General features: G+C 58.5%; 1 protein-coding gene across 6 annotated transcripts in view; it reads right to left on the bottom strand.

The window, feature by feature from the left end:
• Positions 1-3,021: 3,021 nt before the first annotated feature.
• The window catches only part of PHC2 (polyhomeotic homolog 2), a 135,658-nt gene continuing 111,293 nt past the window's right edge, over positions 3,022-27,386 (bottom strand). For 4 of the 6 annotated variants that reach the window (XM_034753269.1, XM_034753271.1, XM_034753272.1 and 1 more), the window contains 6 exons: positions 10,882-11,084; positions 8,336-8,465; positions 6,913-7,027; positions 6,399-6,540; positions 5,544-5,835; positions 3,022-4,477 (listed from right to left, as the gene is read on the bottom strand). In XM_034753269.1, coding sequence (XP_034609160.1) covers positions 4,323-4,477; positions 5,544-5,835; positions 6,399-6,540; positions 6,913-7,027; positions 8,336-8,465; positions 10,882-11,084 — 1,037 coding nt within the window. In that variant the 3' untranslated portion in view covers positions 3,022-4,322. Of the gene's footprint in view, positions 4,478-5,543; positions 5,836-6,398; positions 6,541-6,912; positions 7,028-8,335; positions 8,466-10,881; positions 11,085-13,411; positions 13,434-16,627; positions 17,111-27,386 lie in introns of those variants that run through there. The other 2 variants (XM_034753274.1, XM_034753275.1) reach the window with 2 other exon arrangements.

The raw sequence follows: 27,386 nt of genomic DNA, 5'->3' as shown, positions 1-27,386 counted from the left end.
GGGCTGTATAAGTAGGGCATTGCCAGCAGATTGAGGAACGTGATCGTTCCCCTCTATTCGACATTGCATCTACACTGCAAAACAGGGCTTGAACCCTGGGTCCCAGCTTGACTCAGGCTCAGACTCCCCACCCCCATTGGGCCCAATCCCTGGGTTAGTGCGATTTGTGTGTAGACAGAAGGGAGGGCTAGCCAAGTTTAACCCCCAGGCTGCCACTGCAGTGTGGACAGACCCATAGTGCCATTGCAGCACTGCCGTTTCCATGCACAGTCAGGAGGTGTCAGCAGAGGCTCGACACGCAGAGGCAGCCCCAGGCTTAGCCTGTAACAGGGTGGAGGGGGCTAGTTGCCATGGGGATGAGCTCAGCTGCCCCTGCCAAGGATGTGCACCATCCCCCGCCCCACTGAAATCAAATGGGCTTTCCCAGGGGCAGCCAATTAACCCTTTGTGTTCATAGATCCCCAGGCAAACTGCAAAGTGGGCTAAACTCTCCCCAGGCATCCCCTCAATGGGCCCCTCCCCTTGGGCTTGTACCTGGGGATCATGCCCCCACCCAGCAGATTTAACCCTTTCCCTATTGCTCAGTACCTTGGTTATCGCCATGCTCTCCTCTAGGTTGTCAGACTGAAGTTCCCCCAAGCACCCCATTATTGCAGGCAGCAGGCTTGCCACCTACCCACTCCAGCTACGATGCGCTGGCAGTGCCAGCAGGTGAGAGCAGCACCTCTTGGAGACCCACGTTGACCACGCTCAGGCAGGGGCCCTAGGCCGTGAAACCAGAGGAGGGGAGAGGTGTCTCATCCAGGCTAGCCCCAGGCAGGGCAGGAGCATTGCCCGCAGCCCAGGCTCCGGTGACTTGCCCTAGGCCAGGCCACCTGCTTGGCTCCATGGTCCAGATCTTCCCTGGGCACTGGCAGTGCTACCACTATGACTAACGCTCTCTCCAAGGTGCTCTCGCTCTCCCCGAGCTGTAGAAGGGTCTCACATCCCCTCCTCCAGCATATGGCCTAGCTCCTCCGCTGCTCGCCTCTGAACCCCTTTGGTTGTCCCACACTCCAGCACCAGCCATGGCCACTCCACGGTGCCTCCTGCCCGGTGCAGCCCCTACGTGCACTAGCTCTCCCTTGGTCAGTGGGCTGTAGGCTGACTCCATCAGACCCATTTCTAAAGCACCCACCATGCGTGGCCTGGCTCGTATTTCTACCCTCTCCCACGCCCGCTGTGTCATTCCCTGGGCAGTTTGCAAGGCCTCCCCGCGTGTCGAGGTTAACCTGCAACTTACCCCCAGGTGTGGAAACCTTGAGCAGCGGCACAGACTGCGTGGAACCCTGCAGTGTTGTGCCCTCCTCGCCCCGTGGCCCCCAGCACCGGTCAGAGCCAAGAAACGTCCAGAGGGAGATTTAACCTGCTCCTAAACTCCAGCTGAGGGGGGGGGGGGGGGCTAAGCTGCCAGACTCTCTAGTCTAATGAGGTGCTAAGCCCCCACCAGCACTCCTGCTTTGACCCTTGCAAGCGAAGGGGGTGGGGGGAGGGTACTGAGCCAGGGTTGGGGGGGCTTTGGACTTGTTGGCTAGCTGAGCAGGGCCTGAGCCCCAGCACGAACGGCGCTATTGGCACCTTGCAGGACCGGATGCTACAGCTGCTCCCACTGAAGCCAACGGGAGCATTCAGCATATGCAGCCTCAGCAAAGGGCCGCTGACATGGCCACCACTGCCCCTGCAACTCCCCGGAGCGCGCTCAGCTCCTTGGCACTGCAGCCCGGAGCACATGCTCCCTGCTGCCCCCCCAGCAGCCAGAATCCAAAGTGCTGCCACCACCAAGGGCAAGTGAGCGCCACACTCTAGGCTGGGCTGGGAGAGACGTGGGAGCAAGGCCCTGCCTGGGAAAGACACTTAGGCACAGATCTTCAGAGATGAGATTTTCCATTGAGCTCAACATGAGTTAGGTGGCCACCTACCTTTAGGGATCTGGGCCTTTTGTGCCTCAGTTTCCTCCACAGGGATAATAGCCCTGCCCTACATGAGGCTAAATCCACTGAAGACTGGGAGGTGCTCAGCTACCAGGCTGTGACTTTGGGGGAGGGGGGAGAAGAGTGAAGGATACGAACAGAACTGGGGACAGTTTGACTGTTTTGCCAAGAAACAGGTGTTTTTCAGAAAGCAGGTTTGTGAGACCAGTTGGTTTCCCAAGTTTTCCAGGGGCTGGTCTTCACTTGGGGAGAACTGATCCAAGATACACAACTTCAGAAGAGCGTAGCTGAAGTCGAAGTATCTTGGATCGAATTACCTGGGGTCCACACGGCCTCGACTGCGCTACCGCCGCTCGCTCAGGTGGACTTCCGGAGTCGATGGTGAGCACGTTCGGGGATCGATATATTAAGTCTTAATGAGACGCAATACATCGATCCCAGATAAATCGATTGCTACCTGCCAATACGCGGGTAGTGAAGACGTACCCCAGGACTCTCGGGGGGAGGCTGCTCCTGGTTGGGGCCTCTCCAAGGGGTTTGGTGTTCTTTCATTTGGTGGTTTCCAACTCTCTGCCCCCTTCCCTGGCCCAGCTGGTTGGGGCAGAGGGCAGCCAATTTTCTGGCTTAGAAGTTTGTTTTGAAAAACATTTTCAAAAGTGAAATGAAGAATTCTGGCCCCTGCTCAGTGTCAACCCAACAGAACAGCGACTCTCACCCTGCCCCTTCCTCGTGGATTTCACGAGCTCCAGCCACGCCATGGGGTGGACAGTGGCTCCTCTCCCCCTTGTACCCTTTCATTCAACCCTCTCTCCACCCCCCCCCCCCCCCTCCCCGTTCTTAGCACTGGGGAGACTGGGTAAACCTGAGCCAACACTGCGCTGCCAGAGCCTGCAGTGTCAAACCATCCCCCAGGTAGCAGGTCTCCACCCCGGGCAGGGCAGCGATGAAACGTTCCACCCAGCCGAGCCCCCACTGGTGTTACTAACCAGCAGAAGGGTGGCTGGTGCCCAGCCTGATCCTAGGCCCAGAAAAGCCCCCGCGCGGAGGTTGGTGGAGTTTTTTGTAACGTTTATTAAAAACCAACAGGAAAAAAAGGGTTTTAAAAAGACCTTCCCAGCCCAGCCTCCCTCAGTCTAGAGCCGGGAGCAGCTCCCTACCTGCTGGGGGACGCTTGCAGCCGGCAGCTCTGCCGTATGGAGGGGAAGATGGAGCTGCATATCTCCCCGGCTCAAAAGAGGAATGATTCTCACTGGGGCTTAGAGCCCCCCACCCTGGTGCATACAGGCAGCTGCGGCCGTATTATGGCAGCCTGAGGACAGGCGCTAAGGGAATCCCCAGGAAGGCCTGTGCAGATGCCCCCCAAGCCAGCGTGGGGGACGGCTCTGCTAGCATTAGCCGCTACACTGGCACCAGGAGCCTGGAGGGACACCCACCCTGCCCCCTCCACAGCACAGATGCTCTTGGGCCACTGGGGCCAGCGGTGCCCGTGCCCAGGGAACATAGCAGGCCCTGCTGCAATGCAGCCCCCTGCCAAGGGGCACTGGGCACTCTTTCCCCTCCCCCCCCAGCCAGCCAGGAGCCTGCTCCCCCCTGTGCTGTCCCAGGAGCCGGGCCCCCACCACCCCGTGGGACATGCTGGCTTCCGCGTTAACAGTCTGAGCCACATGACACACTGCCCCCCCCAGCAGCCTCGGCCACGGGCTTGGAGCACACACGGGGGCCCAGGAACTGGCCGCCTGCCGGGGGTGGGGGGCAGTGCCTGGCACCACAACCACACACAACTTTAAGGCAACCGTCCTGTTTGGCATTGAGAGTCGGGGGTTGGGTCCAGCACGAGCCCCTCAGCCTCTCCCGGGGGTGGCAAGTCTGCAGTTCTTGGGGGGAGGGGGGAGCTAAGGAGCTGGAGAGGGAAGTGGGGCTCCTGTGGGTCACACAGCCAGGCGGGTACAGGGGAAATCCGCCCAGCCCTGCCTACTGCCAGCCAGCACCTGGCCAGGGGGGCCACTGCCCCTTGAACAGCCCCAGCCTGCCCTGCAGCCATGACCCCCTCTCCCCGTGCACCATGGGGCAGGCTGGGGCTGCAGGAGGGGAAGCTAATGTTACAGAATATGTACAGCCCCGCAAGACCCAGCCTCTGCCCCAGCCAGGAGGTGGGAAGACGGGGATCCAGGCAGACCCCAGCTCTGGGATTCAGGGGCCCTTTGTGCTCTGGGCCACAGGGAGCTCATGGGCCCAATGTCATCCCCCCAGCTCCTAGCGACAGCCAGTCCCCAAAGGGCTTCTGTAGGCAGGTGCCTCTGCCCTGCGTGGGAGTGTCCAGGGGGGCTGCCCATGCCACGCATGCGGGCGCCTCTAGGAGTCCTTGAGCATGCTGATGCGGGCATAGATCTTCAGCGCCGGGCCCAGCTTGATGTTCATGGCGCTCATGAGGTGATCCTCCTTCAGCAGCAGCAGGGCCTGCCCGTCGATCTCCTGGGCGCGGAACTCCTCTGCAATCTCCTGGCACCCTGCAGGAGCCAGTGAGGCCATCAGCATGGGCGCCAGCCCAGCCACCCACTGCTCCCTGCCAGGCCAGCTCTGCCCTCTCCGGCTCCCTACACCAAGCAGATCTGTGCTGGCTCAGGGCTGGATGGGAGCCTGAGCCAGTGCGGGGGAACAGGACTGGCAGGGAGTGCTGTCCCCTTGCACGCAGCCCGTTGGGCTGGGACCTTCCTCTTGGCAGAAAAACGGAACAGCTCCTGACCTTAGCACCCAGGCACCACGGCCAGAACTAGCTCAGGTGTGTTTCTGTCCCTGGCCCAATCTCTTGCTGTGAGCTGTTTAATAGCTCCTGTGTCCCACCCACAGGTGGCTGCAGTGCTCCCGAGGCAGGAGCAGGGACGCTCCGCGACCCGCTGCCCCCACTGGAAGGGCAGTCAGCACACGACTCCGGGGCGCCTCGTTTCTGGTGGAGGGGGGTTGGGAAGACTCCTCCCTCCCAGGGAGGCCCAGACAAACCCTCTGCCTGCGTCACACAGAACAGCAGGGGCAGGTCAGGGCATCTCACAGCGATGTGACAGGTGGGGCCGAAGGAGCGGGATGCTGACGGCAGAGGCCAGGAGCAGTCAAGGGGTGCAGGAATGCCCCTGGGGGAACCCCTGCAGGACAGACTGACCGCTCAGACAGAGGGGGGGCAGTGGCCTGTCCAAGCCCCAGCGCTGGAGGCAGACACTCAGGGTCAGCACAGGCGAGAGAGGGCAGGGTGGTTGTTGAGGGGCCTCCCAGCCTGGCCACCAGCTCTCTGATTTGGGGGCAGAGTGGTTTGCTCTAGTTGAAACCTGCTGCCTAGCTCACTAGCTTCTCCCTGGAAGTCAAAGCATGGCTCCCCCATGCTCTTTGCTCCTTGCCATGCTAACTCCAGCCCATCCCGCTGGAGAGCACAGAACAGCTGCTGGGCTCCACCCCAGAGCTAGCTGAATGTCAGCAGTGGGCAAAGCAACCCCCCCAACATGCAGGCCTCAAAGATCCTGCAGGCCCTGGCTGGCCCAGGGCCCATGTGGCAGGGAGGGGAGCAAGGCCGGGAGGGTCCCTCACCTGGCAAGGAGCGGATGAATTCATAGACATCCTCCACATTCCACTTGGTGGGCTCGCTGGGCAGGAAGTGGTGCCCAATGCCCACCAGGTCCCGCATGTGCATGTCGGGCAGCTCCAGTTCGCGCTCGCCCTGGCGCCGGCGTGAGGTGGACGAGCTGGCCGAGAGGGGCGACAGCGGCTCCTCGTAGCTCGAGTTATCGGAGCAGCGGCTGGAATCCTCCTGGTTGCGGTTGAGCTGAAGCGAGGCTGTGACGGAGAGCGGCACCGAGCCCGTGGAGAGGGACACCGGCGTCTGCGGGGCAGCGGAGAGGTCAGCCTGTGGAGGGGCCAGTCCCGCCCCGTGCAACACCCACCTCCCCAGTCTCTCCTGCTCTGCAGGCAACTGGGAGCCGGGACGCCTAGGTCCTATTGCTCCCTCTGGGAGGGCTGCAGTGTAATCCTCAGAACCAGGGCAGGGCTCCTGCGGTCTATTGCTGGCGCTGAAGGGAGTGCAGTCTAGTGGTTAGAGAGTGGGGGATGGAGCCCAAAATCCTGAGTTCTAGTCCCAGCTTCAGCAAAAAGTTGATTGTCTGTCAAGAGGTTCTTAGGTTCTGTTCCCCCCCTGCCCCCATGCCCTCTCCGCATGTTACTGCCCCTCCCTCCCAGCTAGGCAATGGGGCTAACTGATGGTGATGATCATTGTAGCCCCATCTGCCCAAGAACCAGCAGCAGCGCCTGCCCCTCAGCCCTGAGGTGAGCAGGGGGTGCCCACAGAGGCGCAGCCATTTGCCAAGGGACAGCCCAGGCTCATACACTAGCTCCTGGGGGAGGGAAGGGGGTGAGGATCACCACCCCGGGGGGTAGACAGCAGCTCACCTGTTTCTTGGTGTCCTTGCTGAGGACAGGTAAGGCTCCCTTGCAGGTGCGACGGCGCCCGTGCGTGGCCGCCCCCGGTTTCTGGAGCTTGCTGCGGTCAGGGTGGAAGAGCCCCACCCGCTTCGTGCACCCCACGTTGTACCTGCCAGGGGAGCCAGGAGCGGGTCAGTGATGGGGTCTCAGTTCAGCAGCCTCACAACCCTGCCTCGCTCCCCACAGTGGCAGGATGGGTGCAGATGGCGCCTGGGGGAGCCCTGCACGAGGCAGCACCCCGGCCCCTGGAGCCAGCATGTTGGGGGGCAGATGATGCTGAGAGGGATGGGGCGGGACTCGGGGGCTTTGCCCTATGGTGGGGTTGACATGTACAAAGGAGTTGGGCAATGCTAGGGGGCCTTGCCCAGCAGCAGAGCCAGGAATGCTGCTCGGCGGCTGTGGTGGTAGTGGGGTCTGGCGCCCCTCGGTGGGGGATAGGGTGGGGAGAGGGGGTGGGCAGGCGCCACTCAGCAGTGGTTACCTCTTGGCACAGGCCATGGAGCAGAAGCGTTTGGACCTCTTGAACTTGTAGGCGAAGTCAACGCGGCCACAGAGCTCACACTTCAGCTTCGGGGGGTTCCCCTCCTCTTTGGATTCTGTGGACACAGCGGGACACAGGGACCGACACAGACACACCCGGCTCTTAGTGACGGCTCGCACAAGCCTGGCATGCCTCTCCCAGCACAGCCAACCCCCCCCCCCCCCCCCCCCCGCCCCCCGCCACACACAGGTCACCCACCATAGGCAAGAACGCTACCCCGCTTCCCCTGGCCACACAGCCCCCCCGGCAGGCCACTCTCAGCAGGTGCCTGGGTTGCTCTAGGTGAGGGGGTGACTGTCCCCGAAGATTCCCTCTCTCTCAAAGGCCAGACGAGGGGATACAGTCGCCCTGCAGACGCTCTGGCTCTCCCATGCCAGACAGGCAGGCTGGCCTGCCTCTGGGTGCCACGGGATCCTGCTTTAGTGGGTGGGCAAACGAATGTTATTCCTGGAGCCACGGGCTTGAGGGAGCAGCACAGGGACCCCGAGATGTTCCTGCCTCTTAACCCAGCAGCCCTGAGGAGACTGAACAACATCTGGGTGTTGGAGGCATCTCAGCCTTTACGTGTGTCCCCCCCACACACACTTTACCCACATTAGCAAACGGTTGCTGCACAATCGGCCTGAATGACTCACCCCCCCTTTGCGTCCTGGCCCCCCAGGTCCCTCCATGGGTCCTGCTGCCAGACACCAGGCTGCCCCCCGAACCTGGAAGCCAGGCCAGGGTCCCTGGAAAGGCCCCAGGGGACAGGCCTGGCCCCAGCCTATAAGCCTACAGGCTAGAGGTCGAGAGCAGAAGCTCCCCAGCACAGCTACCTCTCAGCTCATCTGCCCTCCCCGCTTCCGCACTGTCCTTGTTCTCCACCCTCAGCGCCCTTTTCTCACCCTACAAAGCGTTCTGCAGCCTTCAATGGGCCCTCACAGTCCCTGGGAGGGGAGTCAGGATCATCACCCCCTCCCCCAAACCTTATGGCTGGGGAAACTGAGGCACAAAAAGGGGAAAGTGACTCTCACAGTCACCTGGGAGGGTAGTGGCAGAGGCAGAAATAGAACCCTGGTCTCCTGACTCCCAGCTCTAACCACTAGCCCATGCTCCCACCGCCCTATTCCCTGCGATCTCTTCCTCCCCCGCTCCCAGTGGGAATAGTGCAGAGGGCTGCTCTGCCTGGTCATCCCATAGCGTCCCCTCTGGTGGGGGCAGTGGGAAGGTTTGCCCCTCAATACCCACTGGGTTCCCAAGGGAACAGGCAGCCCCCGACCTCAGCTCCTAACGAATGCGACGGCTGCTCCCTCCCAACTAGAGGCATGGGACCATCAGCGGCAGGCGCCCCAGCTCTCTAGCGCCCCTGCTGGCCGGGGCCTACCTTGCAGATAGGGCTCCTCCATTTCAGAGTCAGTGGTGGTTGTATTGTCCTGCTGTGGGAGTTTCTCAGCCAAGAGGCCCTGGGCATACTTCTTCTTGAGATTCCCCACGAGCAGTGAAGAGCGCCCCACCTGGAGAGCCGGAGACACAGGGCGAGACAGGTTAGAGGGCTGCTCTGCCTGCAGCCTTGGGCCGGCTCTCGGCAGGCCTCCAGAAACCCTGCAGTGGGTGGAAAGAAGGGGGCTTCTCCCTGCAGGTGCCTGCCCCAGAACTCAGCTCCAAAACCACAGACCTTTGCTGTTGGGAGTTGGAGGAGAGCTTCCCCAGCTGGCAGCAGCGGTAGGTCTGTTAGCGGCTCAGTGACGCAGCCACTGAAGGGCAACAGCAGTGACCCACCAAGCCAGGCCGCTCTGGTGGGCCAGCTAGGGGGCAGAGGGATGCAGAGCAAAGCAAGGCTCCTGCTTCACGCTGCTCTGCCATGCTCCCTGCTGCACCAGCGGCGCTCCTGGCCTGCATGGAGTGGAGTTACTCAGGGGCACGCCCCGCTCGGGTTTGGAGGTGGAGCTGGAAGTTCATGTGTCCAGGTACCCCACCATACCGCTCTGCTCCACTCCCCATGCCCCATCTGAACTCCGAGCTTACCACTTGCAAGCATGAGGCCAGCCGGCAACCCAGCTCTGCCAGCTTGCAGCAAACTGGTATTAGAGGGTGCCAGGTCCAGAGGCTGAAACGACTTGCTCAGCCCCACACGCTGGGGAAAGCCGCCCCTCTCCTGTGCCTCTAAGGTGCATTTCTCCTCCACAGAGTGCCGCGATCTTTGCCTTATCCCCATCTCCCCACTTCAGCACCCAGCTCGCATGCTCAGTGCAACCTCCCTCAGTCATTCAGCAGATGCACGCAGGCCCCAATCCTGCATTACCCACCTGCTGCAAGCAGTCCCATCATGGCCTGAGTCAAAGGGCCATGTGAACCGCACAAGCAGTGGTGAAATCCACCCTGGGCAGCAGAAGGCCTCGGCACCACCGACATCCCGCAGGTTTAGGAAGGGCACATATCTCATGCTAGGCCTCTGCGTGGGGGTGAATTTCATCCACTGCAATTTGCAGAGTCTCACAGCTCAGTCACCTGTCTGATTATTTTCCCTAGTATCAGAGAGTAGCCGTGTTAGTCTGAATCTGTAAAAAGCAACAGAGGGTCTTGTGGCACCTTTAAGACTAACAGAAGTATTGGGAGCATGAGCTTTCGTGGGTAAGAACCTCACTTCTTCAGATGCAAGAAGATGCATCTGAAGAAGTGAGGTTCTTACCCACGAAAACTTATGCTCCAATACTTCTGTTAGTCTTAAAGGTGCCACAGGTCCCTCTGTTATTTTCCCCAGGGCTCTCTCTCCAGGGAGGGCTGTTTCCTGCCCTGCCAGCTCACCGGGGAAGACTGTGTCGAAGGAGGTTTTGTTTTTGTTCTGAGGACAGTTGATCTTTTTCTCTAGCTTTAAAGCAGCTCGACCATTTTCGCGCCAAGTGGAATATTCCCCTTTGGGCAGAGACCAGGCGGAGAGGAGACTGCTGGAATGGACCCCTGTAAGCACAGCAGCTGCTGCTCCTTCCTCAGGAGCGCTTGATGCAATGCACGGCTGGGCATGTCACTGTCTGTACCGACCCAAGTGCTCTGGCAAAGTGTGGGGGGGTCCTATCCTCAGGCTGAAGCTCTGACAGGGCTGCAGGACCCCACCCCCAGTTCCTGAGCACTTGGTTCTGCTAGGCGGCTGCACAGACAGGTTAACAGCACAAGATTTATTTAAAGGTTCTTGTAAATAAAGTTAACAATAAAACTGAAACCGATGCCCAGAAGCGTCCCCGCCCCTTTCAAAGGCAGTAATTCCATTCCGCACTTTCACCTTCGCGTACGGTGAATCCAAGGGCTTTGAAAATAGCGACAAGTTTGAATCATAACCCTTGGGTTAGTGCTTTTCACCCCCGCCTCCCACAATGCTTCCCAAAGTCTCATTATCCCCATGGCTCGCATGGGGAAACTGAGGCAGAGCAACTAAGGCCCCCATTTTTCAAAAGCGGCCTTGGATTTGGGGGACCTCAGGTCCCAGGTGCCCCAGTGGACACACCTAGGGCCTCATTTCCTGAAGCGCTGAGCACCCTCAGTGGGCGTGCACCATCCCAAACAAGGCCCAAAGTGTCTAAAACTGGGCACACAAATTCAGAGGCCACTTTTGAAAAGGAGCCTCACCCAGGATCACACCTGGATGGAAGAGCTAGGAATGGAACTCAGGAGTCCTGACTCCCAGTCCTGTGCTCTAACCATTAGACCATCTGGCCCAGAATAGCACCCCACTGCAGGGGCAGGGTCTGCATCTCTCACAGCAGAGGTGAGCGCCCCCCTCAGGCTGAGCCATGGCACGGCAAAGACTGGAGGCCTATGCTCAGCTGGTTCCTGCTATCGTCAGGGAAACAGAGCGGGAGCAAGACCTGCGCGTGCGCCAAAGCGAGAACACAAAAAGCGAACAGCGTAAAGAGGGGAAAAGAAGAAGGTGCGTACCGGGAACGGCTCTGCCCCCTCCTGGATCACAAACCCTTCGATAACATGCGTCAGGACTTGGGGTTTCACAATGGCCTGTGGTGGTTTATTCTCACCATTCTGGGGGGCAGTGCCAGCGACAGTAGAGGCAGAGTTTCCGTTCCCTGATGTCATGCCGGGGCTGCTGGGGTCGTTCTGCACATGAACACGGTCCTGTCCCGGCTCTGCAGGGGGAAGACGAGATTGAGCTGCAGGGGTGGGGCTTGCACAGAGACACACAAATACATCCACAACTGGTGACAACGATGTGCGCACACCGCCACAGAGAACGCAGCCAGCGCGAGCAGTGACAGCACGCCCAGAGTGCAACAAGCATGCGCACACACGGCTAGGAGAGGCAGGGTAGGCCAGACTTCCCATCCCCTTGCTCCCCCCAGGTGGGGCAAGCATGTGGCAAGGCGGTTGATCTTAGTAGGATTAGCAGCCTGTGTGGGATCTGCCCCCACACTGTTCAGTGGGGCAGCCATTACCATACAGCTGACTCCCCGGCTGTCCCCCCGGGACGGATGAATGGCCCAGCGCAGCCAGTCACATGGCACTCTCCCCCCGCCAGCCGGCGCACACAGGCTGGATTGTATGGAGCTGAATGCTCTCCAAGAACCCCCATGGGCAGAGTCAATGGACAGAGCACACTCCCCTCCAGCTGCGACTCTCCCAGGCACAATGAACAGAGGGGAGCGCCAGGAGGTCTGTGGGCAGCTGACTCCACTGTGCCCAGAGGATCTGGAATTAGAGGGGCCCAATCTCTACAAGGGATACACTAAAATACAGCAGGTCCTGTGCACAGCACCCCCGTGTCCCCCCCCCCCCCCCCCCCCCCACACACACTCCATCACCCCGGCACTTAAGCTGGGGTATTCAAGCAATGAAGCATGGGGACCCCATCCCTCACGGGACTATACGGACTGCTGAGCTGCTAGGGGCCTAGACGGACACCGGAGCCCTATCCACAGTGCCAGGCAGCGGGCCTCTCCAGCTCCATCAGACACTCTGCTACAGGAGGGCAGGGGGCTGGGAGCGGAGCCAGCTGGGATGGGGGGGTGAGAGGCTCTGGGTGCTCCGAGGAGGCTCCCGCATACAATTTGGCACCAAGGGGATCCCTGCCAAGTAGGGGAGCGATTCCCCCTCTGCTGCAGCCCCTGGACACTGTCCTAAGTGCCACCTGCTCCCCTGGCACAGGAGGGTCCCTGAGGGGCCAGCAGCACAGAGAACAGAGATCCTGCATTGATCCAGATCACAAAGCTTTCCAGGGCTACTCTAGGTTATGCTGCGGCCAGCCCTGATACCAAGGTGCGGAGAGCGGTATAAGAATCTGTGCAGAACAGGAAGGGCTGCCTGGCCATCAGCAGAACCTCAGCCCTGGTTGCCCGACACAAGGAAGAGCAAGTGGAGTGCAGGGCCCACAAACCGGCTATGGAGCCTTTGGAGGCTAGGGAATGCATCAAAGTCAAGCCCCGGCTGGCAGTGGGGGAGTGCGCCAGTGCCCCCTGTTCACTGTGGCTACTCTCTGGCCCCACATAAACCAAGTTTGGCAGGTCTCAGCCTAGCTCCATGTGGGCAGGTGTCCAATAAACGCCATCACAGGGGCCACTAGCACGGGGGGGGCCATAAGGCCAGACTCTCAGAACAGGCACACTGGGCGCAGAGCCCTTATGGAGCTGGGGCCCGTGACGTCCAGGCCCCTCCCTCCCCCCATGACAGCATCCCCACTGGCTCAGGGCTAAAACATAACCAGAAGAGGCCACATGTGTGGGATGCCTGTCCCACCACCAGACCCTTTGCTCCTGAGGTGCTGCTCTGGCCACCTGGGCAGGGCTAGGCCATGAGAACAGAGCTAGCAGGGCACAGCCAGGGGATTTATGGCACCAGAGCACCGCAGAGCCCTGGAGGCATGTGCCTCTGTCTTAGCAGCAAGGAGCCTCTCATGGCAAATCTGTGCCATCCCCCAGGTTACCCCGGCACCCTGCCACGGTGCCTCTTCTCAGTATGACAGTGCAAAGTAACACCTGGGGCAGAGCCAGGGCTGAGAGCACTGCAAGGCAGCTCCATGGCCATGCGGTGTCAGCGCGCATCCAAATAGTTCTCACTGCAGGAAATCCGCCTTGGACTACACTACCCAGAATCCCTCACGGGAAGCAGCGTGAGGACTCCGAGGCAGCCAGTGCAGCAGCCCGGTGATTTGCTGGCTGCAAACCTTGTGGTCACAGTGGGTCTGTACAGCCTAACCCCCTACATGGACGGAGAGCAGCACAGGCCAGGGCAGGCCTGGTTCCCAGCAGAGCCGAGTCCCATGGGTGTGCCACCCCGCAAGCCCCTGCAAAGGAGCCCAAATGGGCCTCTCTCACCCCCATCACTGTGACGTCAGTGCACCTTAGGTCCATGGCAGAGAGAATCGCCGCCCCTCCCGTCCTCCCAGCCAAGCACCCTTTCCCTCCCCAGAGGGTGGAGTTTTCTTCTCCCTCCTTTGTAGGGCAGAAAGGGATTCACTGACCTGAGCTGGGGAGACTCTTGCAGGGCTTGTGGTTTCACCCCCTGGACTCTAAAGCAGGTCCCTTTGCGGCACAGCGCTAGCACCTCCTCCCATCTCTGCCCCCGCCTTCCCAGCAAACATCAGTGCAGCAGTCATTAAACATTAAACACATGCAGCGGGCAGGGGCCCCGTGTGGCTGGGAGCAGGATGTTCCCAGAACCGGCATGCGCTGGCTGGGCCCAGCCCCTGCTGGAGTTTCATTGGCTCCTATTAGAAGAACAATGTGGCTAGGTTAGGGCAGGGCAGGGCAAGCAGGCTGCGGTTTAACTTACTGCCCCTGGAGAGTTTAGGCCAGGGAAGGGGTGGAAGCTGGCTGCTGGGCATGGCTGCGGGCCGAGTAGTCTGCACACGCAATGCACTGACAGCGTGCGTGTAGGTGCAGACTGTGGGGGCGCGTGCAGGCAGGGTAGTGCACAGACTGTGCGAATGAGGGGAGCAGATGGGAATGGGGTGGGCAGACGAGATGGGGCAGCAGGAGGGGGCTGATAATCCTAGAAAAGCAGGGCTGGAAGGGGCCTCAAGAGATCATCTAGTCAGGACAGGACCAAGAAAACACCACCTGTGCAGAGTTTGCAATTAGAGAACCCCCCCCAATGGCTGGAATTGAGGCTTCCCCCCCCCCCAAAGCAGCTGCAGCCCCCCCCCCCCATTACAGCGCAGTGGGCAGGACAGGGTGTTCAGGGTGATGAGACGAGAGCGGCACAGGAACCAGGACACACCCACGGCTCTGAAGAGGAGTCTGAGCGCAGGCTAGGACCCTCTGTGCTCCCTACAGCTCAGCCACAACAGGGGGAGGGGGACCCAGGGAGGCTCCTCTCAAACACTGAGATCCTGCCCTCTTCCTCCATAGGGGCAGACAGGAGAACGTGACTAACGATGCGAGGGTCAGGGTCTCTGCCCATTGCCAAGGAGGAGGAATGACACTCAGCCCCAGAATGAAAAGGCGGATTGACAGGGAAGCCAGCTGAGGGTGGCTGGGAAGTGGCAGTAGAATGGGGACCCCAGAACCCGGTCTCCCACCAGAGAAGGGCCTGCGCGATCGGAGGTCGGCAGGTGGGGTGACTGGAGATGCCAGAAGGGGGACTGGACTGAGCCTGGAAGCAGCTGGAAAGCCTGTGAGGTTGGGTGCAGCACTCTGCATCACAAGGAGAGCATGGAGTCCAGCCCCAGCAGGGCCCCCCCCCAGACCACAGGGTGGTGCCATTGACAGGGCCACAGACAGACAACAGAGAGAGGGTCACGGATTGCCTTGAGGTTCCTGGGACTGGGAGCAAAGCAGGAGCCTGAGTTAAGGAGAACAATGGCCCCGAGGAGCCAGGCCGAGGAGGAGGGAGTCCACACGCTTCAGGGAGTTCCTGGAGCAAAGGCCAAAGGAGATGGCAGATGGGGACGGAGAGATTCGGGAGCAAGTCCCAGGAGCTGCTGGACAAGGAGATGATCCAGGTCAAAGCAAGCAATAGGGCACCCCAGGGACAGGGAGCCCAGAGCCTGGGGCAGGCGTTTCCAGGAACAAAGGATGAAGTATTAGCAAGTCCAGAAGCAGACCAGACTTGGGACTCCAGCTGCTCCAGCCCAGGGAGATCAATTGCATCAAAAGCCCAGCTGGGCGTAGTGCTGGTGTGAGGAGATCAAAGGCTCTGGCCACCCAGGAAGTGCAGTCCCCGTGCTGGGGAGCCATGCTCTGGGGGAGAGGGAAGACTCCTGCTGTGCAAAGGGCGCTGTGGCAGTGGGTAATCCTCTGTGCTGAGATGGGGTATCTCTGCAACACTCCCCCAGGGAAAGCAGCATTTGCAATCCGAGCGGATAGGCGATCTACAGGCAGCTGTAGACAGCTCAGGCTGGTTGGTGCTGGGGGGGTGGCGCCGCATACCCTGGGACCCCTTTAACATCAGTGTCACTCTGCAAAAGTTGCCAGAGGCCTCCATGCACTGCAGGGGGAGCAGCATCATTCCTCCCTGAGCTAGCGCACCCCCCCCCTCCCCCAGAGCGAGAGGGGAGCTCAGTCTCCATGGTTCAATCATTCTTTTCTTTTCTGCAGAGGCTGCCAGACAAGTGGCCCCAACAGTGACAACTGCGAGGGTGGATTCCTTGTCATGTGGACACCTGTCAGCTGAGACCCCTCAACTCGTTGCACCTAGAGGCTCCTGAAGCTATTTGAGAACAGCACTCCACTAGCCTGAGCTAGAGTCAAGACTCTTAACCCCCTGAAGCAGCCAGCCCCCTTCCTGCCACGCAGTGAGTATTCCAGGGAACCCACCAGCCCCTCTGAGATCAGAAGCAAAAGAGACACAGAACAGGGATCCTTTGCAGCCTGGGAAATCCTCACCAGAAAACCCCACGCTCACTGCCTCCCCCATCACCATCTGCAACATGTACTCTGACCACACGCCACCTGGCCATGCCAGGCTGAGAGCAGAGGGAAGAAGGGGTCCTGGCACATCCTAGGGACCAGGCCTATCCTACCCCCCACACCCTCCTTCCCCGGCCTGGGTTACAATGCAGCTCCAATCATACTTTGGCAGCCTCAGCCTAGTGGCTGATTCACACTCTACGTGGAGGCTGGTGTGAGGAGCTGGCTCTTGAGTTTTCAGCCACCTACTTATGTCCAGGCCTTTGTGGTTCACTCTGCATCAGCACTGAATACTGAATACTTCTGGGGCCCAGTGCCGGATGGTGCTGGTGCCCACCGCGCCAGGTGAAGTCACTGGGAGCAATAGATGCGCAGCACCTTTGAAAGCCGGGTCAGGAATGTGCATGCACACGGGTGCCAGCAGGATCTGGATTTTTCCAGCCTGCCGGGGGCAGTTACAGCTTCCCTCTAGCAAAGCTGCAACACGCAATGTATCTACCAGCCTGGTCACACGACCCACGTAAGCCCCAGGGCACAACCCCCTCCCCCCATTGTCCACACGCTGCACAGCAGCAGAGGGGCAACTGGTCCAGCCCCGGACTGGCAGTTTTCCCCGCCAACCCCTCCTCCTCGTGTGCCCAGGAGACACCCCACTGGGCTGCCGGGGGTCCGCTGGGCTGCAACTTCCATGGCTCCCTCCAGCGCCCCCGGCAGCTGGGCCCCCCCGCCTCCCCTTCCCCTCCCACGCCCCCGCCCCTCGTGTCCTCCGCTGAACCCGGGAGCTGCGCTGCGCTCTGGGTATCCGGAGCCCGGCCGCGAGCACTAACCTCAGCGAATCAAAGGCGCAGCGGCCGGTCCCGCGATCCCGCCCGGGGGCGGCCCCCCCGGAGCCCCATCTCCGGAACGAGCGCTCGGCACAAACAAAGGGCCAGCCCAGCTGCCGCTCCCTGCGCCCGGGCGCTACGGCTGGGAGGGGAGCCAGCTCCGGCCTGGAGCCCCCAGCGCAGCCTCCGGCCGCCCGCGCCGGGGCATCGGAGGAGGTCGAGACAAAGGAGCCGCCGCCCCGGCGCTGGGGGCGGCGGAGAAATGCCCCGCCCGGCCCCGGGGTCAGGCTGTGCCCGGCCTCGGGCAGGCGGGAGCGGTCGCGGCCCCGGGCCGGGCTGCGCTCGAGCTCTGCGATGGCACCGGCCCCTCGCCTCTCCGCTCCGGCTCCCGGGCGGCGTCAGGCAGCGGGCGCAAGCGGCCGCATCCCCCGGCCGCCCCGCCGGCTCGGCCGCGCTCAGTCGCTCCGAGGCTGGGCAAGGCGGTCGCGGGCGGCGCAGACAATGCGAGTGCGCGCAGCCTGCGCGGGGGGAGCGGGCAGGGCGCGTCGGCCGCTTTGTACGGCCGCCCGAGCCACGCAGGCGAGCGCTGCCATTGGCCGCCCGGCCCGGGCCCGCCTCCAATCCCCGCGCCGCGAGGGGGCGGCGGCAGCTGCTGCTGGGGCAGGGCCCAGCTGGCCCCGCCGGGAGGGAAGCGGCTCCGCGCAGCAAGGCCCGGGAGGCGCCGGCTAGGAGCTAAGGCCGGCCCCAGAGCCGGATAGAGCAGGCCCCGCGCTGCACGGAGCGCGCCCCTTCGCCCGGGCCCTGCACGCTGAGAGCCCCGGGGCGGGCGGGCGCACACAGACGGTAGCCCGGGGCCCCGGCCCTAGCTCTAGGGCCAGGAGAGGCTCCCGTGCGTGTGCAAGGCCGGGCATGGGAGAAAGGCAGCGGCTGGGGGTGCATGGAAGCGGCTTGTGACCAGGCAGCACCGCGCAGACGGGCTGCCATAGATTGGGGGGGCTGGTATGTCTCCATGGCGGTTTAGCCCGCTGAGGAGATGCACAGTTTGATGCTATAGTGAGATTGTGAGGACACTAATGCCGGCAGCTGTAATTTTCACTCCATGCAGCGGAAGAAGTGGGGTTTTTATCCACAAAAGCTTAAGGCTAAATAAATCTGTTAGCCTTTAAGGCCGGGGTTCTCAAACTGGGGGTCGGGACCACTCAGGGGGTCACGAGGTCATTACATGGAGGGTCACGAGCTGTCAACCTCCACCCCAAACTCCACTTGCCGCCGGCATTTATAATGGTGTTAAATATATTTAAAAGCGTGTTTAATTTATTACTCAGAGGCTTGTGATGTGAAAGGGGTCACCAGTACAAAAGTTTGAGACCCACTGCTTTAAGGTGCCACCGGACGCCTTGTTGTTGTGAGATGGGGACTATTAAAAGGATTGTCAACTGTATTACTATTTATTTTGTTTAAAATTGTATTCTAGTTTGTAAACATTAATAAACTACTATAATGCACACAATACCCAGACCCCCACATGTGCTCTCTTCACAAACTCACACACATGCACACCATAACAGTCCCCACACGCACTATGCACAGACACACTCCCATGCACCATTCTCAAACACATTGCACACACCCTGGATGTTAAATCAGGCACTTCCACCGACAGCAAGTACATACTTTACAATTCCATTATATCCTATCCTGTGTGGGTGTCATGTTGTGAGGTACAAGTCTGATGGCCTGAGCACAAGGCTGGGGACCAGGTACCGCTGATTTCTCAACCCGGCCCTAACACTGGCTCCTTGTACAAGAGCAAAGCCCGCTGCTGCTCTGCACCTCAGTTTCCTCACCTGTAAAAGCAAATGTTGGCGGAGTGCTCTGGACTTTGTAAATATACTGAGGATATTTGTGTATTATAGGAGCCCTGTCTTTGGAATCCTGCCTTTCTATTGGTTCCTGCACCAACCTGACTGCTAGGAAACAACCCATTCTGGCAAGCGGACACTGTCTCTGTGACAATGTGCAGTTAAACTGCAGTGTTTCCTACATAAAGAGGTTGTTATTTTAGATGAACAGTAATGACCTCTGGGTCAGGCATTACCTGGTTAAAAGGCCTCTGCTGTTCCTATTCACTGCACAATTTGGATTGTATAAAGCAAACCGTAACACAAACAGAAATAAGTTTCCATGGCTTAAAAACAATAAATATTAAGTCCAGTGGAAACAATGTTTTGTAAACTTCCCCTGCAGAGTTTTCAGCCCAAAGGCTGCAGAGCTGAGAACCTCAAAGTGAAACTGAGAAGAAACCAAAGGGCAACACCGGATGCTAATGTTTGTTATTGCCTACGCAGTGACACTGAAATAGGGACAAATCAGAGATTTTACAAGCACTTTCCCTTGTAAAGACTTCATGTGGTTTTTAGCAACACACATACAGAAACAGCTGTTTGCAATACACAGGGTGCCAGCGATACCATGAAATCCACCAGGGAGTTAGCTATTGATCTTGGTTTTACGTGGAGGGTGCCCAGAGACTATGGTGATGGGCAGCTGGAGAACATCCTAAGGGTTGGTCTACACTTAAAGGTTTTATCAGCATATTTATGCCATTAAAAGCCCTAGTGTAGACAGTTCTATTGGTACAGAAGTGACTATACCAGTCGAAAGCAACAGAGGGTCCTGTGGCACCTTTGAGACTAACAGAAGTATTGGGAGCATAAGCTTTCGTGGGTAAGAACCTCACTTCTTCAGATGCAAGTAATGGAAATCTCTAGAGGCAGGTATATATCAGTGTGGAGATAACGAGGTTAGTTCAATCAGGGAGGGTGAGGTGCTCTGCTAGCAGTTGAGGTGTGAACACCAAGGGAGGAGAAACTGTTTCTGTAGTTGGATAGCCATTCACAGTCTTTGTTTAATCCTGATCTGATGGTGTCAAATTTGCAAATGAACTGGAGCTCAGCAGTTTCTCTTTGGAGTCTGGTCCTGAAGTTTTTTTGCTGTAAGATGGCAACCTTTACATCTGCTATTGTGTGGCCAGGGAGGTTGAAGTGTTCTCCTACAGGTTTTTGTATATTGCCATTCCTGATATCTGACTTGTGTCCATTTATCCTCTTGCGTAGTGACTGTCCAGTTTGGCCAATGTACATAGCAGAGGGGCATTGCTGGCATATGATGGCATATATAACATTAGTGGACGTGCAGGTGAATGAGCCGGTGATGTTGTAGCTGATCTGGTTAGGTCCAGTGATGGTGTTGCTGGTGTAGATATGTGGGCAGAGTTGGCATCGAGGTTTGTTGCATGGGTTGGTTCCTGAGTTAGAGTTGTTATGGTGCGGTGCGTGGCTGCTGGTGAGAATATGCTTAAGGTTGGCAGGTTGTCTGAGGGCGAGGACTGGCCTGCCTCCCAAGGTCTGTGAAAGTGAGGGATCATTGTCCAGGATGGGTTGTAGATCACTGATGATGCGTTGGAGAGGTTTAAGCTGAGGACTGTAGGTGATGGCCAGTGGAGTTCTGTTGGTTTCTCTTCTGGGCCTGTCTTGTAGCAGGAGGCTTCTGGGTACACGTCTGGCTCTGTTGATTTGTTTCTTTATTTCCTTGTGTGGGTATCGTAGTTTTGAGAATGCTTGGTGAAGATCTTGTAGGTGTTGGTCTCTGTCTGAGGGGTTGGAGCAGATGCGATTGTACCTCAGTGCTTGGCTGTAGACGATCCATCGATACCCACACAAGGAAATAAAGAAACAAATCAACAGAGCCAGACGTGTACCCAGAAGCCTCCTGCTACAAGACAGGCCCAGAAGAGAAACCAACAGAACTCCACTGGCCATCACCTACAGTCCTCAGCTTAAACCTCTCCAACGCATCATCAGTGATCTACAACCCATCCTGGACAATGATCCCTCACTTTCACAGACCTTGGGAGGCAGGCCAGTCCTCGCCCTCAGACAACCTGCCAACCTTAAGCATATTCTCACCAGCAGCCACGCACCGCACCATAACAACTCTAACTCAGGAACCAACCCATGCAACAAACCTCGATGCCAACTCTGCCCACATATCTACACCAGCAACACCATCACTGGACCTAACCAGATCAGCTACAACATCACCGGCTCATTCACCTGCACGTCCACTAATGTTATATATGCCATCATATGCCAGCAATGCCCCTCTGCTATGTACATTGGCCAAACTGGACAGTCACTACGCAAGAGGATAAATGGACACAAGTCAGATATCAGGAATGGCAATATACAAAAACCTGTAGGAGAACACTTCAACCTCCCTGGCCACACAATAGCAGATGTAAAGGTTGCCATCTTACAGCAAAAAAACTTCAGGACCAGACTCCAAAGAGAAACTGCTGAGCTCCAGTTCATTTGCAAATTTGACACCATCAGATCAGGATTAAACAAAGACTGTGAATGGCTATCCAACTACAGAAACAGTTTCTCCTCCCTTGGTGTTCACACCTCAACTGCTAGCAGAGCACCTCACCCTCCCTGATTGAACTAACCTCGTTATCTCCACACTGATATATACCTGCCTCTAGAGATTTCCATTACTTGCATCTGAAGAAGTGAGGTTCTTACCCACGAAAGCTTATGCTCCCAATACTTCTGTTAGTCTCAAAGGTGCCACAGGACCCTCTGTTGCTTTTTACAGATTCAGACTAACACGGCTACCCCTCTGATACTCTATACCAGTCGAGTTGATGCCAGGTCCCCGATATAGTGCGTAAGCACTTTATACTGGTAGACCACACCTACACTAAGCAGGTTTTGGTGGCTTAACTAAAGATCCAGATACATTGGCAAAACCTTTCCGTAGTGTAGACAAGGGGCTGGATTAGATTAGATAGATAAGGTCTGTCTGAGTTGTACTTGGTGAAGGACCTGAGGTGGTGGGCAAATAAGCATAGCTTGGCCCAACCTTGGTGACTGCCCAGCCCTGCAGCCGGCCCCCTGTGTAAATCAGAACAGCTCACGGGCGTCTCTAATTACACCCAGCTGCCCACTGGCGCCAAAGGGCCATTCCAGCAGCCAGGAGTAGCCGGAGTACACAGGCAGTTTGCCCACACCCCCTTGCCCACAGCTGGGCTCTCACTAATGCCAGGGGAAAAGCTGGGGGTGGCATAGTTCCATCAGAGAGGTGTGTGAATTTCAGTGAAGGGCCTGATTCTGAGTTCACGTACACCTGTGTAAATCAGGACTAACTCCCATGAAGTCTATGGCGTTACCCTGGCATAAGGGAACCGGATCAAGCTATTGTGTGTCCTGTGCTTTTGGGTCCTTCAGGATGGGAAGCACTACAGCAGTGTGAGGAATTAATTCTTTATGCTGTAACTACTGGTGGGAAGACATGGAATACATGAGGAAATCATGGGCCACATTTTGTCCCACTCCAGCAATGCAGGACAGCCTGGAAACTCAATTCCCAGCTGGTAACTGCCAATATCACTCCTCGCTTTTGGGTACCACATTTGCTTCTCTCCACTCCACCAGCATCTCTCCCATTCTCCATGACTTCTGTGAAAAACAGCTTCTTTAGCTGATACCTCAAGGAGATCTATACAGGCAGAATAGAGCCACCCAGGCTGGAGTGGGGCCCAGACTCCCTCTGTTGCAAAAGGAGTCAGATGACCTTAAATGGCCATGACAGGTTATAATGGGCTAATGTATCAAACTCTCCTGTCCTTTCTGCTCCCGCCCTGCAGAGGGACAGTGTGGAGCTGCAGGAGCTCTCTGTCTCTCTCTCACATCCATGCCAACCCATTTCCAAACCACGCTGGACTGCTGAGTCCATACCAGGCTCCTAAGGGAAGGGCACTTTCCAGAGTTTTAGGCTCCCACTTGACCCTTAAGAGCATCAGTTTGCGACCTGAAAAATCCTCTGGATTCTCTGGGCTTGCATCTGTTGCTCCCAGCTCCTTTATACTGTTTTGGAGGCAAAAGGGGGCCTGAAGGTGCCCCAGGGAAACCCTCCTGCACAGCTCCCACCTCCCTCCAGCAGAGTGGAATGCCCATCAGGACTCTAGGCCAACTCCTTTCCCAGCCCGTGCTGTGCAGGCACCCAGAGCACTCCAACCGTTCTCTGCTGCCTGTGGCCGACATGGGGAAATGAGAATAAGTCAGAGCGGTCCCGAGGCTGCTCTAAATTACACCAGGGGCCAGGCACGCCCAGGGGGTTGAGAAGCAGGAATGTGGCTTAAAGCCACCGATGCCCCTGCCCGTCCTGTGCAGAGGAATGGGGTAACACGACTTCCCCCCCCAGCACTAGTGATGGCCCCTCCTAGGCCAGGCTGGAGCACATTGTGGGGCTGAAGAGACAGCACTGCGACCTCTGCTCTCCCCAGGTCCATCTGAGCCTGATCTCCCCTCACTGGCTTTAACTGCACACTGCGTCCCCCTCCAGGCCAGATAGGCCCCCGAGCAAACTGAGTCAGGCAGAAGGGAGCTAGGGTTGGTGTGTGGGGGAGGGGACCCTGGAAGCACTATAAGGGTGCGCAGTGTGTGGGCTGAGCCCCTACTGACAGGCCCCCCCAGCAGCAAGTGGTGCCGGGGAAGGGGCCGTCAGTGGAAGCAGAAGGCAGATTTGCACAGTGCTGCAAGGGATCAGTCCCTGCATAGGCTGCACCTGAATTCAGCTGTGAGCAGAGCCAGGCGGGCGGGGAAGGGATTGCTCCATTTCATTTGTTTGAAGGCCAGCGGCTGCACCCGGAGGCTGTTGCCCTTCAACCCCAGTGCAGGCACCTCCCCCCATGCATTGCCCCCACCAAGGTGCCTCAGCCTGGGGGCCAGAGGGGAGCTCAGTCCTCACCTTCTACTGAGGCTGCCAGCGAGAGTAGACCCACCAAACGCATTTCCCAGAGGCCCCAGGTGCGGGCAGATGAGAATTCCCTGCAGCCACTACGCACTGGAACCCAGGGGGATTTGTGAGCACAGCTGCCCTGGACTCTCCCAGCGGGGCTATGCAGCTCCCCGGGGAAGGGGGGTGTTGTCTCAAAGGGTAGCTACTCCGAACGTGCTCGCTGGTTGCTGGAGTCACACAATATTCAGCCCCAGTCTGCTATTTTGGGGCTGCGGTTTGGAGTTCGTGTGGGTGGAGTTGTTTGAAAGAGCCCAGCCCCTGCAAGGTCCTAGTGGGGCACTGGCTCAGTCAGCTCTACCACTTCCCACCGCCGCGGGCCGTTCTTTGCAGGGCTCTCACATCCTGATGTGTTTGGAGGCCAGCGGCTGCACCAGGAGCCTGTTGCCCTTCAGCCCCAGTGCAGGCAACCTGCATAGCCCAGCTGGGAGAATCCAGGGCCTGCACTGTGGCTGAAGGGTAACAGGCTCCTGGTGCAGCCGCTGGCCTCCAAACACATCAGGATGTGAGAGCCCTTCAAGGAACGGCCCGCGGCGGTGGGAAGTGGTAGAGCTGACTGAGCCAGTGCCCCAGTCGGACCTTGCAGGGGCTGGGCTCTTTCAAACAAGAGACTCAGGCCACTTGTCAGTGCAGGTCCCATGGCACTTTGCATGGGCATTACATTAGCCCGGGTGTCCTGGCTGAATTCCACATGGCTAGCTATAGCCTGCCTCCCTACGTCTCCAGGTGCAGTTTCAATTCACTGCTCTCTTCTACTTTGCTTCCTGTTCTAAACTATTGTGGAAGGACTCCTGTGAGCTGACACGTCCCACCCCAGACGTGGCTGCATTTCAGTGCTCACTGGAAGGGTTCCTGTATAGATGTAAAGGAGTGACTGGAGTTAGGCACTGAAGTCATGAGTCTTGGGTTCTCTTCCCTAGCCTTCCATGGATTCACTATCTGGTCTCAATCAAGTCACGTCCCTGCTCCATGCCTCAGTTTCCCCATCTAGAGAATGTGGCTAAGGCTATTTCCCTACCTTGCAGTGCTTTGGGATCCTGCAGGGTGCAGTAGAAAAGCAAGGTGAATGGGTGCCCAGGGCCCTGCTCGAGCATGGGAAGCCTGCAGCCTTTGAAGTTGCTGCCAACAAAGAGTGCGGACTTTCCACACTCCGGGGCTCCTACATTATTTCCAATGGGGACAGGCGTCGCAGGCAGGAGCCCATGCTGGGGAATACCAGGCTAGCTGGGGATGCATGTGGAGCCCACAATCGTCCCATCCCTGGGCTCCAACCTGAGCAGCACTAACCCTGGGCTTCACTGATGTGCCGGCTGCACTAAGACCAGGGAGGAACCATAGGGAGACAAGGGCCTCCTGCTTTCCTGGAACGGTACATCCAGCGCTGATTCCAGCCAGCGCAGCTCTCTGGTCTCTGCTGGGCAGGGACGGGAAAAAAGCTGTTGCCAAGAATAAAGGGAGTGGTTGCTCCATGGTGGTTCGTGAGTCTGGTGAGACCAAGGACAAGGCACAGGCCTAGACCAAGCTCCTAGAGCATGGAGGGGGATGAGGGAGACTGGGTGTGCGTCTTTCACAGAGGTGCTGACTGCGACCCGATCTCACCCCAGCTCGCTCTCACCTGCTCTTCGCTACCCAGGCCCAGCTGAGAAGCAAGCTCTCCTGCCTGCCCCGATGCCATGGCCTGCGCCTCGTGCCACCAGTTACACCAGTGCACAGTGGGGCTGGAAGGCCACCAGCCTAACTGGGCAATGTCTCCCTCCACTTTGCATCGGTGTAAGGGACGGGCCAAGCTGCAGGGCCACAGTGAAACACTGGAATTCTCCTCCATCGCAGATCCCCTCCCAGGGGGCACTCTGCCCCAGGCTGTGCCAGCTTTGCCCGGTATGATCCCTGCTGGGATCATGCCTGCACACTGCCCCCAACACCCTTGCACCCCACATGCACAACCCCCCATGCCCACTACAGCGGGCAAAGAATGGGAGATGGAGTCACTGGGGCGGTTATGTTCCAACATGGGAAAATGACGCGGAAAACATTCGTTTGTTGAATAAATGATCAAACCACCTCTGCACACAAGAGCTCTGCACACCCCAACATACAGTACACAGCCTCACAACACCCCCACCCCTCCAAGACATACCCCCGCACAACCCAACACACTCCCAGCGCACAACCCCCGGACACACACACTCACGGTACATCCCACACAGGCCCCTCCCCAGGAGCATTTGCAGCTCTGCCCCGTCCCCTTTCCCCACGCCTCCCGACTGGAGCAGGAAGACGCTCTGCCAGAGGAGGCTATGGGGATGGATACAGCCCAATGACCCTGACAGATGGGTCCATGCCGTGCTGTGGCTTTTCCAGTCCAGAATATCCCAGAGGCTTGGCGTCTCAGGGGAGCCTGGCTCCACTTAGCAGGCAGATGGCATTAATGAGGCTGGCCCCATGCTGACTATGCCCCCGGCACTTGGCATTCGGGGGCTGACTGTCTGGGGGAACATGACATTTCCACCCCCAGCTCGTCTGCTGACTGGCTGCAAGTCAGATTGTTCAAGACAAGCCAAGGCTGGGGACGATCAGACACTGGAATAACAAGAATGTCTGGGTGTGGGGAGAGGAGCCCTCCTGCCCCCGGTGTGGGGCAGCTCCCCACTGACAGGGGTGATCAGACAGCTGTGGTTCTGGCTAGGCCGGCGGCTCCTCTGGCCAGTTCCTGCCCTGTGTTGTTCACGTCCCCTGACCTCACTGCAGCACAGAGGGTGGCTGAAGTCCCCTGCCACATCCCTGCTATTTGTGCTGTCACTGCCCATGGGCCAACCGGTCAGTTCCCCCCGGCTCCCGTGCCCGGGCACAGTGCTGCAAGGGCTGGGCTGGGAATGCAGAATCTGACCCCCAACCTGTTTGCATTGGAATTCAAAGTAAAATCCTGGAAAGGCTCTGGCTTTATAAAACCAGCGAGATCGAAACGTGGAGCCTAATGAGCACGGCAGCACCCTGCAATGATGTGCCCTGGGCATGTCTCTGCCCGGCCTTCCTGCCCTACAGAGAGATGCTCAGGGTCGGGAGCAAGGGATTCATTACAGCTCCCAGACACCCACAGCCAGGATGCAGGAGGCCTGGGGTGGAGCTGGGCCTAGCACAGGTTCCCCAGGCTGGTCCCATCCCAGCCAGCAGTCCTAAAACAGCCCAAGGCTGGAAACCAGGGGAACTTTCTGAGCTGCCCCCAACTGCGGGTTCAGAGCAGCAGTGCTCAGTGCGGTGGGGAAGGCCAGAGCTTGATGAGATGTGGCAATAGCACTTCACTCCCATCTCTTGTATTGGGAAACATGCTGCTGGAATCCACCCCTCCGAGGCACTTCCACAGCACCCATCAGCACGGGACCTGTGCTGCAGGGTGAACAGGGCCATGGATCCCCCAGATGGGAGCAGCCAGCTCTCAGGTGCACCTGCACCAGTGCAGCTCCCCTGTAAAGGCAGGATCAGCATCACCAGTCAGGGAACCTGCTGCACCCTTTGCATTGCCTGGTGATGGGGCTGATGCCACCACCCATGCAGGCCTGCTACATTGCCAGCATTACTGCCCAGGCAGGCCAGCCACAGCATTGGGATTCCCATGTGAGTGTGCCCCCCACACCACTGGTGTCACTGCCCAGGGCACACGCCATGCTGCTGGCATCACCACACAGGCAAGACCCTGCATGACTGAGTCACTAACTGGGGAACCGACCGCACCACCACCCATTAATGCTAGTCACCCCAGGACGCCCAGAGCCATGGTGCTGTCTCCTAGCCAGGCAGGCACTGACTGCTGATGGTGTTTGGGGGGCGGCAGGAGGAGTAACCCCTCATCTAAGAACTGCTTTGCAACAAATCACCACTGCTCGGGAGCCAGCCCGAAGGACCC

This window comes from Trachemys scripta, chromosome 19 (genome assembly GCF_013100865.1).
Source record: "Trachemys scripta elegans isolate TJP31775 chromosome 19, CAS_Tse_1.0, whole genome shotgun sequence".
Lineage (NCBI taxonomy): Eukaryota > Metazoa > Chordata > Testudines > Emydidae > Trachemys > Trachemys scripta.
This window is presented reverse-complemented; position numbering and strand designations above follow the sequence as displayed.